Here is a 17,571-nt window from a genome sequence, read left to right on the forward strand (position 1 = left end):
CTGTGATCATTGCCTAAATAGGGCTTGCAAAATCATTAAGGACCCCTACCTTAGGATTTTCCAGCTACTCCCGTTGGGGAAGAGATACAGGTGGATCAGAGTCAGAACCACCAGGCTGAGGAACAGCTTCTTCCCACGGGCAGTGAGAATGCTGAACGACCACTAAAAGCAACTCTCCAGGGTGCTACTATTTATTAAGAATATTTATTTTAATATATGTACTGTGCATATGTTACGTGTGTTATATCTGTATGCATGTTTTGCACTGTTCTGCACCGTGGACCAGAGAATGCTGTTTCAACAAGTTGTACTGGTGCAATTTGATGAAAATAAATGAAGTAAACTTTAGGGCAGCACAGCTTGCGTAGCAGTTAATGCAAAGACTTTACAACGCCAGCAATCAGGACTGGGGTTCGAATCCCGCACTGTAAGGAGTTTGTACGTTCTCTCCAAGTCTGTGTGGGTTTTCCCTGGGGGCTCCCACCATTCAAAACATAAGTTAGTTGGGTGCAAATTGGGCGACACAGACCCATGGGCCGAAATGGCCTTTTGCCATGCTGTATGTTTGCCTAAAGAAATCTCTTGGTGCCTGCCACATTGACCACTGCCTGATCTCGCCTCAAACCGTGCATCTTGGCGCCTCACAGTTCGGCGGGCAGCAACCTCCTTTGAAGAAGACCGCAGAGCCCACCTCACTGTCAAAAGACAAAGGAGGAAAAACCCAACACCCAACCCCAACCCACCAATTTTCCCTTGCAACCGCTGCAACCGTGTCTGCCTGTCCCGCGTCGGACTTGTCAGCCACAAACGGGCCTGCAGCTGACGTGGACATTTACCCCTCTATAAATCTTCATCCGCGAAGCCAAGCCAAAGATGTTTACATTTAAAAATTTGAACTTGAGCATGCTACTATATCATCAGACTCACAGTTTCTTTGAGCATGGTCATTCCTGATGACCCAGTCAGCATGTAGTATTCATTAGTGTCATTTAAGTCTGTCACACTCAGCTGTCCTGCAATGATGTGGAGCTTTGCAAGGTACTCTGTTCTGTCTTTGTCTTCCTGTAGACTTTTCACCTATGATAAATGCAAGATATTTGCTATAAGCAAGGCTTACTGCACATATCCTTCATGTCTAACCTATCACTTGGGAGGAAGGTGTGTTTTGCATTTCCGTTGCAACATTGGAAGCATTATAGATAATTGATCTGTCCCACAATGCCTTTTCTCACAAACACAACAAGCAAAAACAAAAGTCCCTCCCTCTCTCCCCCCTTCCATACATACAGATCCATTCACCGTCAGAGCTTACATATATTTTAAAGAGTACAGTTGGGGAAACTGTGTTTTAGTATATATAATAGTTACTTTTATTCCCTTTTTTGTTCCTTTTTATTACTGTATATGGGCCCCTTTGTGGTCCAGGTCTGGCTGCCAGACCTTTACAAAAGTGTCATATTTATTCTTTAAATTATATGTGATTTACAGGTGTTCATTTCCGCAGTCCATCGTGCTATGATTAGAGGGGAGTCAGACATCCAATTGATCACAGTACATTTTTTCGCTACTGCCAGTGCTATTTTATAAATGTGATTTGATATTTGGTCAATTTGTCACTTATTTCCATGAAAATATCTAATAGATATGGCTCCATGAAGGCCCAATCCTGGTTAATTTTTCTAAATAGGATTATTTTTAATGTGGGTTGAGAAATATACGTAACACAAGGTACCACCAAGATGGACTGTGCTCTTACCCCAAGATATACTATTGGATCTTTAACATCCACCTGAAGGAGCAGCTGGGTGAAACCTTCCCACTTTGGGAGCTTAGGATCTGAAGACACAATATCACTCCAACACCAGACAGGTGATCTAGGAGTCATTACCCAGGCTGTAGAGAAAGTTCAGCAAAGCCAAAGGTTTGGGGAGGATTTTGGGGACAGAGAACATTTGACGATGTGTCGGTAATTTTTACAAATAAGAATAAAAACGACCCTTGATCGGGTAAACTTGTGCCCCCAAATCCAGATGTTAAATTTTATCAATGACCAGCAATGTTGAAATATGGAGTAAGCAATTCCATCTACATCTCCTTGCACCCACCATCATGCTCATATTACATGTCTTCAATTTCTCCAAACCCAACCCACCCTCCACTCCAGCTTCCCCTTTGCCTACATCCTCAACCAATCCTCATGTTCCCCTTCCAACTCACCCCCCAACCAAACAGCCTCTGAGTGGGTTGTTTTCCATCAAGTAATACCCTGGCTACTTACGTCCATGCCCTTAAAGGCCTTGTTAATTGGTAGAAATAATGTGAAAGGTCCAAGATTGGTCAATGGCTTGGAATAGCCAGTCTCTAGAAGACAAAATGTGGAAAACTTTATACATGTATTGTGGAGTCATTTGAAATTCTCGCATGCGTGATGTTCAACAATTGACAATTGTATTGTTTGAAGATCATTTGGATGGGCACATGGATTGGAAATGTTTAAAGGGATATGGGTCGAACACAGGCAAATGGGAATATCTTGGCTCGCATGGGAAAGTTGGGCTGAAGAGTCCGTTTTCCATGCTGTATCAGACTATATTATAGCAGCAGATATAGGCTATTCAGCCAATCAGGTCTGCCCCACCACTTGATCATGAGCTGATCCACTTTCCCACTCAGCCCCACTACCCAGCCTTCTCCCCATAACCTTCGATGCCCTGGCTAATCAAGAACCTATCAATCCAATGACTTGACCTCCACAACCACCTGTCTCAGCAAATTCCACAGATTCATAACCCTCCACATCTCTGTTCCAAGCGGATGCCCTTCAATCCTGAAGTGGTGTCCTCTTGTCCTAGACTCTCCCACCATGGGAAACAGTCTTTCTACATCTACTCTGACCATGCCATTCAACATTTGAAATGTTTCAATGTGATTCCCCCCCCCCTCATTCTTCTAAATTCCAACAAATGCAGGCCAAGAGCTGTCAAATACTTCTCATATGATAACCCATTCATTTCCAGAATCATCCTTGTGAATCTCTATTGAACCCTCTATTACACCAGCACATCTTACCTCATAGAACTCTCACATTTGGATTTTATTGCAATGAAAATAATTTGCACAAAAATATCAAAATGGCCTCCCACTAAACTTTAGGACAACTTCCCCCAGTTAGGAATTTGTGGGAGGAACAATTATGAATGTGCATCCCCTTCAGTCTCCACCAGTTAGGCAGCCTTGGGAGTCGCTGTAACGCATTTCTTCCCCAATCGTCACAGTCACTCTCCATCAATGAGTTGACAATGTGTCTACACACGATACAGGTAATCACTGGTGGTGGCAGAGTGTAGGGAACCACAGACCCAACTTCAGAGGGTCCAGCTCAAAGCCAGAGTCATCACACAGCGAGTCTCAAAGAATTCATATTGCCCTTTCTGAGAGAATTTTAATAATCGGGAACATTGGATTGGAAAATTCTGAACCCAAATGCTTGATGTTCCATATACTTCCTCCCACCCTTCAAAACATACAGAAATTGTAGGTCAATTATGTGTAATGAGGCAGCACGGGCTCATGGGCCAGAAGGGCCTGTTACCGTGCTATAAAACCAGATTATACCACCCTCTTCCCCAACCACCCCAAATGACAAATCCTTATGAGGTTTCCCTCGATACCAATCCTACCACTTCCTACCCTGAAGGAGATAGCACGCCTCTGACTTTGTTCCCCAACTCCTACCCGCATCCCATTACCACCCTCAGTTAGAGCCGTGGCCGTAGATAGGACTAAGTAAAGTCGACAAGCTTTTCAAAGAGCCAGCATGGGGACGATGGGCCAATGGCAAATGGCCTTGGATCAATGTTGCAGAATTCCAGGATTATAAATTCCATCCAATTGAAGTTCAGGGAAGAAATTTGTCCACAGATATGTGAGCTACAGTAGAGTGGAAGGTCTGGGTTCTGCACTGCCTTTAATCTCAGTGTTCCCTGATCTTAATGGATTTCCTCATCGATGAAGGCTTACCTGAGACCAGCCATGGCTGCGGTGAGAGTCTAATGAATCCCATTGTAAAGTAACAGGGACCAAACAGATGACCAAGAACACATCACGACCAGGAAATGACAAAAGGAAAATTACCAAAAAACAATGCAGCCATTGTCAATTGTCCTTCCCATTGTCCACGAGGCTTAGTATTCAGGTCATTGATCCGCTCCATGATGTTTCCATAGCAGTCCTTGCCATCTCCTATATAACCCTCCCTGCAGGTACACCTGGTGGAAGCATTTGCACATTGGGTTAAGCTTTAGAACCAGAGAACGAAGAATAATTTTCCACACAGTCATTCTTTAGTGTCCAGGATGACCAAATATTCTAAGTTATTGGGGGAATTTTCTGCCCCCCCCCCCCTCCATTTGAATTAACAATGTTCCACATGCCCACCACTTGCTCTACCTAATCCTTCCACCTAACAGCTTATAGAGTCACAAAGTTCTGCATCATGGAAACAGGCAAATGTGTCCGTGCTGCCCAAGCCAGTCCCATTTCACCTGCATTGTAAGCCTTTCCTATCCATATACCTGACTAAATGCCTTTTGAACATCATAATTATCCCCATTTCTACCACTTCCTCCAAATGGTTGTTCCATATATCCACTACCCTCTGAGAAAAACAGTACACTAAAGTTATACCCACCAAAATCTAAACATCCATGGAAAGCAAGAGGCATGGGCCAGAGCAGGTTCCGGTTCAATCTTCCTCTCTCACCTTAAGTCTGTGCCCTCCAGTTTTAGATTTCCTTGCCCCAGGGGCTATCTACTTTATCTATGCCCCTCATGATCTTATCAACTTCATCCTATGCTTTCTAATTAAAGAACAGTTTGCTTATTGAAATAAGACCTCCATTCACTCTCTCAGGGAAAACTTGTGATTTTTAGTTCCCCAGCAGCGCCGATATTTCCTAAGGAGGTTGAGGAAGGCAAGGCTACCAGATTCCATCTTGACTTTATTTTACAGGAGCAAAGTTGCGGGCGCCCCGTCCGGCTGCATCATTGTGTGGGACGGTAGCTGCAAAGTCTCGGTCAGGAAGTCAATAGAGAGGTCATCAAAATGGCCGACAAGATCAATGGGATCTCCCTTTCCTCTATTAATGTCATTCACTGGGAGTGTTGTTTAAGTAGGGCTCAAAAAAATTAGAGAGGACCCTTTCCGTCCATCACACAGTATCTTTGGCCTACTACCTTCAGGAAGGAGGCACAGGAGCATCAAAATCAGGACTGCTAGGCTAGGAAATAGTTTCTACCCACAGGCTGTGAGATGGATGAAAAGTGTCCTGTAACCTTAGGTCTCTTATAAATGAAACAAGCAAATTATTCCATAACATTCCTATATATTTATTTTATAGTGTATCTTTATGAAAGATATCATTACGATTTGCTGCACATTACGTGCGTAGGCGTGTGCACCATGGAATGGAGAAAAGCTGTTTCATCTAGTTGAAGATGTGCTGTCAGATAATAATAAACTTGAAGTGGGCAAGTATAGACTCATGGTTGGGCTAAAACTGGGTTCCTCCAGGGTTGTGGAGCAAGGATGTGAGGGTGGTTCAGAGGCAGTGATGCCAGGACTGGTGAAGAGCAGTTATAAGAAAAGACTGAGTTAGGTTATTTTCTTGGGAACAGAGGGGATGAGGGAAGATTTAAGCCAAGTGAAAAAAAAAGTCATATTTCTTTAGGCCAACATGTTTTTTAAAAATTTGACAGCATAGATTGAAGTTGTTTGGTGGAAGGATTAGTAGAATGGGTGGTGGGTGTGTGAAATTCTCGATCTGATTGGTCGACAGAGGCAGATAAATCTGAATGGCCCCTTAGGAGGCGGGAAAAAGAATCAAGAGTTATGCCCTTCACTTTCAGGACCCTCGGTGGCTGGTATCCTGGCTCGGTGAGAAGGAGTGCAAAATGGATGGGCATATATGATGTGTAATTCCCCCAGTGTTGAGCCGGCAGATTGATGTTCACGCCACTGGGTAGGATAGACAGTGGAGCTGTGCCCACAGTGGAGGGAGCTCATGAGCCATCCCTGTGACCCAGCCTGGTGAGCTTAGAGATCACAGACCTGGCATTACTGCCAGTGTCAAGGAGCACCAAGGGCCTCAATCTACCACTGTCAAGGTAGGTAAAGCAACAGCACAAATGAGCCACATTAGATCAGACAAGGGATACACCTGCAAAGAAACCTCCCAACAATTCGTTAACCGACATCCATCAATTGCCGTGGGTATGACCATTTATATAAATTCTTACTCAATTTGTCCTGGTTTGATGGTGATACAGATGGCATTTTTATTGCAGGTATTGTTGGTCGCACAAACATCAGCCATACTGCACCCTCTTCCTGCTTCCAACTTCTCATAGCCTTCCAGGCACTCGCAGTGAGACTGGAAGAGAAAGAAAAGCACTATTTTGTGGGACTTGGTCGTAAGTTCCTTTCTTCATTCACTAAAACAGTAAGACATGGAACATTACAGCACCATACAGGCCCTTTGGCCCAGAATGTTGTGCTGACCTATTGTCATCCAGGTTGGACCAGAAACTGCTCCAAACAAAGCATAATCCATGTGCTTGCCTCCTGGAGGGTCATCTGAACAGGCAGGTTAGAAGTCATTTCCCCACGTCATTCAAGGTTATCCCACCCACAGGTGAGGGCACACCTAACAACTGGCTCTCTTGAACACCTTGTTTCATTTGGGCATACTTCCAGCCGGCTGCAGTATGAAGCCCACCATGTTGAGCAACTCTCTGTCTTTATCCCCTGAGAACGAACCCAAGCTCCACTCCAGGGTACAAGCTGTGGGTGGCGCCGGAGAATCAATTGTAAGGTGTGTGCCAGTACAGAGTGGAGGGCTATTGTGATGAACGCCTAGAAAGGACTGTTGTGCCTTATTCTTGTTATCAGTGTAGATTCTATAGTTAAGTGGGATACCATACCTGTAGGTGGTGGGTACTGTTTTTAACCCTCATTTTGCACTCAGGAGTTGCAATTACCAGTAATTTATCAGGAGGTGGAATTATCAGTGATAAACCAGTGTCTGATGCACATGATGTGTGTGTAGTTTCTATGTGTGTGCCTGAGTGTGTGTGATCCCTGTTGCAACTTCTCCCACATGTAAATAAAGATCCTTGTTTGTGGTTATATGTGTTCAGACTCATCACATCTAGAATACTCTGAACTTGATCCTCACATCACACCTATATAAAACGACTCTATAAACTAAACCTTCCCATAACCTTTATTTTTCTTTCATCCATGTGCCTAGCTAAGTCTTTTAAATGTCCCTAATGTACCAGTCTCCACCACCACACCTGACAATGCATTCCAGAGACTCACTACTACAATCTGGTACATATGCCATCTGTCCCGTTGATAATCGTCCATCTGTCCCGTTGATAATCGCCCATCTAGCTGTGGACTCAGCTCCATTTACCACCTGTTCCACATAACCCTTAATCCCCTATTCTTCAAAAATTTGTCTATTTGTGTATTAATCGCATTCAATGAGGAAACGTCTACTAATTCATTGAGCATAGAATTTTGCAGGTTCACTGCTCTCTGGAAGAAGCAGTTCCTCCTCATCTACTCCCCTGAATCTTGAGGGCATGGCCCCTAGTTCTAGTCTCAACCACCAGTGGAAACAACCTCCCTGCTTCAACCTTATCGATTCCTTCCATAATTTCATGTTTCTGTAAGATTTCCCCCTTCATCCTTCCAAACACCAATAAGTATCATCCCAGGCTACTCAACCTCTCGCATAGACTTATTTTCAGCATCTTCCTGGTGAACCTCTTCGGCATCACCTCCAAAGCCTTTCTTGTCAGACCAGAATTGGTGTAGCCTCACCAGGACCTTGTACAGTTGCAGCAGAACCTCCCTGCTCTTAAATCCAATCCCTCTAGTGGCCAACGTCCCATTTGCCTTTGTGATTACCTGCTGCACCTGTATAATGTGCCCGTAAGCATTTGTATGGTGTCTTGTATCAACATTTGAATGTTAGTGCATTGAAATACAGCTCAGCAAAACTATTGGCCATTTTTCTTTTAACTTCCAGTGATGTTTAAGGATTTTATGGCAAGTGAGGGAGTGGACTAACCTTTCCTGGCCCATCATACTGGCAGAGCGTTGAATTTGTGGGGCAGCTCCCAAAATTTTTCTGACATGGGTTGATGGGTTGGCACACCTGGCCATCACCTTGGTAACCTTTCTCACATTCGCAGGTGACAGAATTGGCAGCGAGGAAGGTGCACACAGAATTAGGGCCGCAGGCATAGCGAAGACATGGGTTAATTGCTGGAAAACAATGTTGTTGCTTTAGTCGTGTCAAACTTCAATGTATTGCACACTAGGAGAGATACTTGGAACAAGGTACTTCCTTTGCATGAGTCCATTCATTATTTTTTGTTGTCAGATCAGATCATAAGCCATGTAATATTACTCAAAATTGTCTTTAGTCTGCCATAAGAAGGATTCGCCATTAGCATTGCTGGCGCCCTGAGAGTCACGGAAAGAGAAGCAAACAGAGTCTCCCCCCACCCAAGAGTCAATTATCAAATAATCTACCCCAATTATAGTGCATGGGAGAGCATTTTTATTTTAAGCAGAAAAACTTAGCTTTGCCCCTGTGTCACAAACTTACGCTCGCACTGCGTGTTTCCCTCCTTATGGTACCCAGGTAAGCAGTCACATGCCAACATTCCAGTTTCTACATCCTCAGAACACCTGGTATTTTCAGGACACTGCAATGCTCGGCAAGCAGGAATGGCTTCGGAAAGACCAAGAGACACTTGTTGAAACCAAAGTAGTTATGGAGACTGATTTTAAAGAATCCTTGCAACCTTTCCGTTGTCTTGAGCACTCCCCCATTTTAATATATCCTTTCTCCATCAAGCTCTGCTCATTTTCAAACTCATCTTCTTGAAGGATAATGAGTTTGGTAGCACGGTGGTTTTGCCCCTGAACTGGATGATGCTCCTACATTGTTTTAACTGCACTTTTCTCTATGGTCTGCCCTTTGTAATGCTGTTCCCTGCACTGTGTAACATTACACTCTACCCGCTTATTTTTAAAATTTTGTTCCCAGTGCAGTAGTAGCTGATTCTGGCCATTTTTGCCTGTGTCCGCCGAATTACATCCAAATTAACATTGCCCTGTATGTTTGGAAGAGTGGGAGGAAACTGGATCACCCGGGGAAAACCCACGCAGACACGGGGAGAAGGTATAAACTCCTTACAGGCAATGCCAGATCTGAACCCAGGTTCCTGGCGCTGTAATAATATCGTGCTAACTGCTTGCTTTTATTATTGTACTACCTGCTGTACCTGCCTGGATAGCATGCAAATCAAAGCTTACCACTGCTTCTTGGTACACAATAATCAATCAATCAAAGGGCCTTTGTGAATGGTTGAGGAAGGGACTGGCGAGACTTCACTTGGAGATTTGTGAGATGTTTTGGGCTCCTCAATTAAGAAAGGATGTGCGGACATTACAGAGGGTTCAAAGGAGGTTCACAGGATGATTCTGGAAATGAAAGGGTCATAGCATGAGGAGCATTTGAAAGCTCTTGGCCTGTACTCGTTGGAATTTAGGAGAATGAGAGGGGAGCTCAATTTGAATGTTGAAATGTATGGACAGAGTAGAAAGGTTGTTTCCCATGATGGGAGAATCTAGAACAAGAGGACAAATCTTCAGGATTGAAGTTTATTCTTGTCCTGAGAGTTGGCACCACCATATCAGGCAGTGTTGCAACCAGCCAGAAGGTTCTCCACAGTGCACCTGTGGAAGTTTACAAGAGTTTTCGGTGACATACCGAATCTCCTCAGATAACTCACAAAGTACAGCAGCTGGCGAGCCTTCTTTGTGATTGCATCGACATGGAGGCTCCAGACAGATCCTCAGAGATGTTGACGCGCAGGAATTTGAAGTTCTTGACCCTCTTCACTACTGAGCTCTGCACTGTGTAACTCACTGTAACATTACAGTCGTGTTCCCCTGACTTCCTCCTGAAGTCCGTAATCGTCTCCTTGGATATGCTATCATTGAGCTTATTGTTACCAGGAAGTTAATGCTTCATTCAGGTAAAATACAGCAAGTATTTGCATGAAAGAGTTAATCATAAAACACACAACAGATCCTTGTAACAGTGAATTTGTAAATGGTGTTGTTGCTGTACTGAGCCACACAGCCATAGGTGCAAAGTGAGTGGAGCAGTGGGCTAAGGACGCAGCCCTGTGGTGCTCCAGTACTGAAGGAGATTATGGAGGGATGTTCTTACTAATCTTCACTGATTGTGGTCTGGAGGTAAGAAAATTCATGATCCAATTACCCAGTGAGGTGTTGAGTCCCAGGTCTTAAAGTTTGCTGATCAATTTTGAGGGGATCAAGAACATCTACGGGGAACGCTGCCGTCGGAGAGCGGCAGCAATGGTCAAGGACCCACACCTCCCAGCACACGCTCTGTTCTCATTGCTGCTATCAGGAAAGAGTTACGGAGATTTGCACGACCAGGTTCAGGAACAGCTACTACCCCTCCACTATCAGACTCCTCAACAACAAACTCATGGAGGAGACTCATTTAAGAAATCTTACTTGTGCACTTCATTGATTTTTTTCTCTGCTTTGCACAGTTTGTTTCCAGTCCTTTATTTGTTTACATGTGTACGTTATGTACATTTTATTTTGCACTATCAATGTGGTAATTCTGCCTGGCCCACAAGAAAAAGAACCTCAGGGTCGTATGTGATGTCATGCATGTCCTCTGACAATAAATCTGAAATAATTTAAAATACCTACGCTGGTCACACTTAGGTCCCGTGTAGCTTGAGTAACAAGTGCATGTTCCATCACCATCGATTCCATTGTTGCAGTCTCCATGAAGGCATTCACACACTGAAAACAGAAGAGAGGGCAATGGCTGTTTCATCTCCCACTTGTTCCTGGTACTTCAACAGAAGACAGCCAACATCATAAAGGACCCCCATCACCCTGGCCCCAACATCTTCTCACGGCTACTTCGAGGCAGATGATGCAGAAGAATTAAATCCATCTAGGTTCAAGAACAGGCTTTTTTGGACCTCCCTCTACTACCTAAGTATAAACCAGGAAAAGATCTACTGCACAACTGAAACATCACATGAGTTAGTGGTTTTCTCAATCACTGAGAAACTACTGTAGAGCGCGATGAAAGAACCAAAGACTTGTTGGTCCAAACCAAGGCTTTTATTAACTAAAAGACTGGAGCATATCACAAGTAGGTCGACCAGTCCAGAATGACCTGGTCTGGCTAGGAGCAATCCTTTAAGATCTGCCAGTAGGTGGTGCTACACTCTCAGCCAATCACAGTCATCCTACACTACCATCTGTACATATACACATTGGTGATAGAATCTGTATTATCACAACTACATCACAGAAACAGGCCTATTCGGCCCTTCTAGTCAGTGCCAAACTATTATTCTGCCTTGTTCCACGGGCCAGCACAGAGACCTATCCATCCATACCTCTCCCAAATTTTCTTAAATATCAAAATTGAGCTGGAGTTTATCAATTCAGCTCATTCTGCACTTTCACAACACTGTGTGAAGTAATTTCACCCCTCATGTTCCCTTTAAACATTACAGCTTTCACCCTTAACTTGTGTCCTTAGATTGTATCTCACCTAACCTCAGAGAAAAAGGGCGGCTTGCATTTGTTCTTTCTATACCTCTCATAATTTTAAACATCTCTATCAAATCTCCCCTCATTCTTCTACATTTCAGGAAATAAAGTCCTAACCTGTTTAACCTTTCCTTGTAACTCAGTTGTTCAACATCCCTGTAAAACTTCTCTGCACTCTATCAATCTTACTGATATCCTTCCTGTAGTTAGGTGACCAGAACTGCACACAATCCTCCAAATTTGGCCTCGCCAATGTCTTTATGCAATTTCACCAAGACATCCCAACTCATATACTTAATACTTTGATTTATGAAGGGCAATGTGCCCAAAGCTCTCTTAAGGACCCTATCTACCTTTTCACTCTTCAGTATTATCTTTACTCTCTGGGATAACAAACAACAAACACATGGACCCAGTCGGGGAGGTGGAGCTGATGATCTCAAGTCCCCTCACAGAACAATGACAGGATCTTGGTTTCGTTTAGGTAGGAATAGGCTTTAGGCAATTTTCTTTATGTCAGATTTAAAAATTTGCTTTACATGTCCCCTCATTTATTACTCATCAGTAACTTTACCCACCTCACCATGACAACAGTCAGTCTGTACAACCCACAGACCTGTACAACCCTTGGATCACTTGTACAACCCACAGACCCCCTGCAAAAACCCATGAAACTCCTGAACAACCCATGGACCTCCAGTCCAACTCATGGACTGTCTGGACAAACTGTAGACCACCTGTGCAAACCATGGACCTGTAAAACCCATGGATCCCACATATAATCCACATGTGGTGAAAGGCATTTGCACAGATGTAGGACTGGCCAGTCCGAACCTACCTGACATTCCCTGACCTTCCCTAACTCCTCCCTTGGCTCCCAATAAAGGCTGGTGTGCCCAGACTTCCCCCTCTTGCTCTTGTACCTGGAACCTGGCCAAGTCGTGTATCAGTAATAGTCAGGTTTTTGGTAATTAAAGCTGTTTAATCACTCCATCATGTCGACGTGATTATTGTGTGCTCCACACCACAGGCCCCATGCACAACCCACAGACCTCCTGTACAACTCATGAACCCCTGTACAACCCATGAACCTGTATAGTCCACAGACCCCCTGTAGAACCTGCAGACCACCTGTAAAGCCCATGGATCGCCTGTCCAACCCACAGATCACTGCGGACCACAGGTTAAGGAAGCCTGCACTTCATTTCCTGTGGTATTGGGTTCTGTGCTCTCAACTCTCTTTTCATAATGAAGTTTCTTCTGAATTTCCTTTTGGATTTCTCAGTGATTTTTTGGAATGTTGCTGTTTATTAAGTCACAGAGTGGTACAGCACATAAACGGGCCCTTCATCCCATCATGTACATGATGACCTTTCGGTTCATCTACTCTAATCCCATTGCCTACATTAGGAACTTGCCTATTTAAGTTCCTGTCTAAATGTCCCTTAAGCATAGCAGTTGTATCAAATTCCATCACCTCCTCTAGCGGTGATTTCCAGATATCAACCACTCTCTGTATGAGAAGACACCTCTCAGATCCCCCTGAAAACACCTTCCCCTTCTTTCTTGATCCCATATTATGGAACCAATATCATCCCTCTGCTGGCTTTAGTTTTCCCCTCGACAGGTCTGCGTGAAAACTCTCCTCCTTTCTATTGATCCCTCTTACACCTCCTCCTGTCTCGGGAAGACAGCCAACACATTAAAGGACCCATCCAAACTGGGTCACTCTTCTCCCTCTTTCCAACAGGCAGGGCTTGAATACATGAACTTCTTGCTTCAAGGACAGTCTCTTTCCTGGTGTTATCCGACGCTTAAATGACCCCTTGTTGAGAAAACATTGTTGCCCTTACACTGGGTTAACTGCACTTTTCTCTATACTGCACTTGCTGAAATTGGAGATGGTTCAAAGGAGGTTCACTACGATGATTCTGGGAAGGAAAGGGTTATTATATGAAGAGCATTTGACAGCTCTTGCCCTGTATTAATTGGAATTAGGAGAATGAAGGGGGGTGGGGGGAAATCTCATTCAAATATTGAAAGGTGTGGACAGAGTGGATGTGGGAAGGTTATTTCCCATGGTGGGAGAGTCTAGGACAAGAGGCCAGAACTTCAGGATTGAAGGGTGTCCGCTGAGAACAGAGATGCAGAGGAATTTCTTCAGCCAGAAGATGGTGAATCTGTAGAATTTGTTGCCACAGGCTGTTGTGGAGGCCAGGTCACTGGGTGTATTTAAAGCAGAGATTAGCCAAAGCATCAAAGGTTATGAGGAGAAGGCCGGGCAGGGGGGCTGAGTGGGAAAATGGATCAAACTGATGGGATGAATAGCCTATTTCTGCTCCTATGTCTTATGGTCTTATGTTAATTTACTGTAACTCTGCACTCTGCATTTTTGTCTCTTTTTGCATTGCCTGCTACATTTAAGTTGACCTGTCTGGATTTCGCATATTCAAAGCTATTCGCAGTATCCTGGTACATGTGGCAGTAAACAATTGAACTTGGTTCATAGCGTGATGTGACAAAACTCACCCGAAGTGCAGTTAGGTCCAAAAGTATTGTCTTTCGCACATTTCTCACAGGCTGTTCCCCCAAATCCATCCTGCAATATTTAATATGAAAAAATATGCTAAAATAGAGAGCGATTCATTTTGGTTTGTTAGTTACTGAACAAAATGATCCAGCAAAATGGTCTTTTTGCTAACATGCCCAGAAATTAATTTGCAATCTGGGTCCCCTCCTTGAGTTCTGACCTCATGGTTCACTAATAATAAAAGTGTAATGTCATCAAAGTTTGGCAGAGTATAACAATCGCTGTTACTGAATGTACCCATTGAGAAGTGTCAAAACAGGAAAGCAGGCTGACTTTTAAACCAGCACTTAAGTTTTTCAAACTGCTTAGTCACTTCCAATCCTCCTTATCTCCTTCACCCACTGTTCCCACCCCCCACCCCTCGCTCACTGTTTGAAGTCAAGCCGTTGACACAGGGTGCCAACACCACAGTCAATGCCTCAGCAATGATCTGAATGTGACTGTCAATTGGATAACATGGAATTTTCAGCCCTGAGTCAATCCATTTCTTTGAGCTCTCGCAGAGACCCTTCCCCCAACCCCCACCCTGGGTTCCAAGCCTCAAAGATGAGGGGAAAGGTGCAGCCTCTTTAGGCCGAAGGCAAGAGGGCCTCCTGAAAGGACCACGGGTGCTGACAGCTCCCTGATTATCTTGGGGGCGGTGGGTTTGGAACAGAGAACCCGGGGTCACTGCTGGAATGGACAGGAGACCATGTGGCTGTAGAGGCTACAGGAACACAGGAGGCAAATCCACAGGCACCCAGTGTCTCTGAAGGGGCTCTCTTTTGCTTTTCTTTCTCATATTGATGGGGGTGCCAGGCAATGTTCGTGCCTGTATCCGTTGGAATTTAGGAGAATGGGGGGGGGGGGATCTCATTGAAACATTTTGAATATTGAAAGCCGTAGACAGAGTAGATGTAGGAAGGTTGTTTCCTATGGTGGGAGAGTCTAGGACAAGAAAGCACAAATTCAGGATTGAAGGGCGTCCACTTAAAACAGAGATGCGGAGGAATTGTCAATTGAGATTGGACTCTTCCCACCCATTGGAGCACACCTGACCATTGGCCCCTTCAATCACCTCGTGAATAGCTGGGCCAGACCTTCCAGCTTACTGCATTCTAAAGTCCACTGCGTGCAGTAGCTCTTCCTCTCTTTGTTCTTCGGACCTGAGATGAACCCTGCTCCACTCCAGGTCATGAACTGTGGACAACACTGGAGGAGTTGTTGGTAAGGTGTGCACTACACAGGGATCAGGGCTGTTAGGTAGCATTGGAGCCGTGCCCATGTTAGACAAGGAACGGTGGATAGCGTATCATAATCCTTGGTTATTATATCTGTACACAGTTGCTAGTATTGGTAATGTTAAGTCCAATGTGACTGGGTGGTACTGTGTTTGTATGGGTGTAGGAAGTTGCTAATATTGGTAGTGTTAATCAGATGTGACTGATTATATTGTGATTGAGAGTATTCGTGTGTGTAATCCCTGTAGTGATCCTCTTTTTGTGTGTATTTTAATAAAGATTCTTTCTGAGTTCAGCCTGTGTCCAGATTCATGGCTCTTTGAACCCACTGAACTTTCTCTTCCCACACAGCAACCTCCCACATGGACTTCTATGGAGACCTGGAGGACCAGTAGCGAAGGTGGTGGGGATGGATCCGAGATGCTCCTGCCATCCCGCCTCTATCCTTTACATTCCCTCTCCCCTCTCTTACAGCCCAGAGGAGGTCTAACGTGCTGGGGGTTCGAGTATCCATGATCCAGTTCCAGTACTGTCAGGGAACAAACAGCCTTCTCCTTGCCAAATCAAGCCCTGGAGATGCAAGATTCCCATTAACCTGAAGACCGGACACAAAGATAACACTGGTCTAGCAATAAGCAGCTCATTCGCTGTTAACAAGAGCCTTTCTCTTGGTCAACTTTCACCATAATACATTGAAAGCATTGACCTACTTTACAATTGCACTTGCCATCACCTCCCATGCCATCAGAACAAACTCCTTTGTTGTTACAAGGGGCCAATGCTCCTCCTGGACACTCTGTAATTATACCAGATAAATATCACAGTTACAAAAGGCATGCAGCGCAACATCAGAATCAGGTTTATTGACATGAAATGTGCCTCAAAATTTGTTGTTTTGTGGCAGCAACAATGTGTGTTACATGTACAAAAATTGCTATTACATTTCCAATATGTACATCATTTAAAATTAAAAATCACTGCAAGAGGAAAAAAAGTGAGGTAGTGTCTGTGGTTCATTGTCTATTCAGAAATCAGATGGCAGAGGGGGAGAAGCTGTATTTGTAATGTTCGGTGCTTGTTTTCAGTCTCCTGTACTTCCTTCCTGAAGGAGAGAAGAGGGCATGACCCAGATGGTGAGGGTCCTTGATGAAAGAGGCTGCTTTCTTGAGCTACCATCTCTTAAGGAAGCCCTTAATGAAGTGAAGGCTGATGCCCACGATGGCGCTGGCCGAGTTTACAATCTCTGTAGCCTTTTCCTGTCCTGTGCATTGGCACCTCCATACCAGACAGTATTGCAACCAGTCAGAATGTTTTCCATGGCACACCCATAGAAATTTGCAAGCACCTTTGGTGACGTACCAAATCTCTTCAATCACCTCACAAAATATAGCTGCTGGTGAGCCTTCTTCATGGTTGCATTGACATGATGGCCCCAGGATAGATCATCAGAGATGACGACACCCAGGGATTTGGCAATATCAGGCCATGCTGCACAATCGTCCGTGCGTTTCTCCCACCTTCTTTGTCTTACCCTATTAGAGTTCCACAGCACAGAAACTGGCCTTTGACCCAACCTACCCAGCTGACTAATGTTAGGTCTGCTTTGTTCATGAATGAGTGAGACAAACACCAGGCTGAGTCGAAATCAGGGTTCTTTGTTCTTTATTACCGGATTGTAACACTTGCGACTAACCATGTTAGTCGGAGAATGCATTCTGCCGTTATCAGCAAAATGGTGATTTTTTATACCCTTGGATATGTGCTTAGAACATCATCATATCATTACTTGTCCAATGACTAAAACTGTTGCTATCCTTTCCCTGCTAGCTTCCTGCCTCTCAATCCATCAATGTCTCTCTTATCTTGTAAGTACAAGGATGCATTCACATCTTGTTACAGCCCTGTACATTCCCATCTCATGATGTTTTACCTAACAGGAGTACAAGGACACCTCCCCTTCTTGTTACTGCCCTGTACAGGGTAACTCCCTACACATTCCCATCTCATGATGTTTTACCTTACACTAAGCATGTCCGATTTGCCAGCATTTGGCTCATTAA

At 44.3% G+C, this 17,571-nt stretch overlaps 1 protein-coding gene across 6 annotated transcripts in view; it reads right to left on the reverse strand.

Annotated features, from left to right (window-relative positions):
• The window catches only part of stab2 (stabilin 2), a 198,485-nt gene that overhangs the window by 97,536 nt on the left and 83,378 nt on the right, over positions 1 to 17,571 (reverse strand). For 5 of the 6 annotated variants that reach the window (XR_011346802.1, XM_069904271.1, XM_069904267.1 and 2 more), the window contains exons 4-12: positions 16,222 to 16,307; positions 14,231 to 14,300; positions 10,838 to 10,933; positions 8,685 to 8,810; positions 8,142 to 8,338; positions 6,298 to 6,431; positions 4,135 to 4,268; positions 2,279 to 2,361; positions 928 to 1,077 (exon numbers count right to left, since the gene is read on the reverse strand). Coding sequence is in view for 5 of the 6 variants with exons in the window: in XM_069904271.1 (XP_069760372.1) it covers positions 928 to 1,077; positions 2,279 to 2,361; positions 4,135 to 4,268; positions 6,298 to 6,431; positions 8,142 to 8,338; positions 8,685 to 8,810; positions 10,838 to 10,933; positions 14,231 to 14,300; positions 16,222 to 16,307 (1,076 nt within the window). In the remaining variant the exon portion in view is untranslated. Of the gene's footprint in view, positions 1 to 927; positions 1,078 to 2,278; positions 2,362 to 4,134; positions 4,269 to 6,297; positions 6,432 to 8,141; positions 8,339 to 8,684; positions 8,811 to 10,837; positions 10,934 to 12,832; positions 12,903 to 14,230; positions 14,301 to 16,221; positions 16,308 to 17,571 lie in introns of those variants that run through there. The other variant, XM_069904272.1, reaches the window with a different exon arrangement.

The sequence above is a fragment of the Narcine bancroftii genome, chromosome 11 (assembly GCF_036971445.1).
Source record: "Narcine bancroftii isolate sNarBan1 chromosome 11, sNarBan1.hap1, whole genome shotgun sequence".
Lineage (NCBI taxonomy): Eukaryota > Metazoa > Chordata > Chondrichthyes > Torpediniformes > Narcinidae > Narcine > Narcine bancroftii.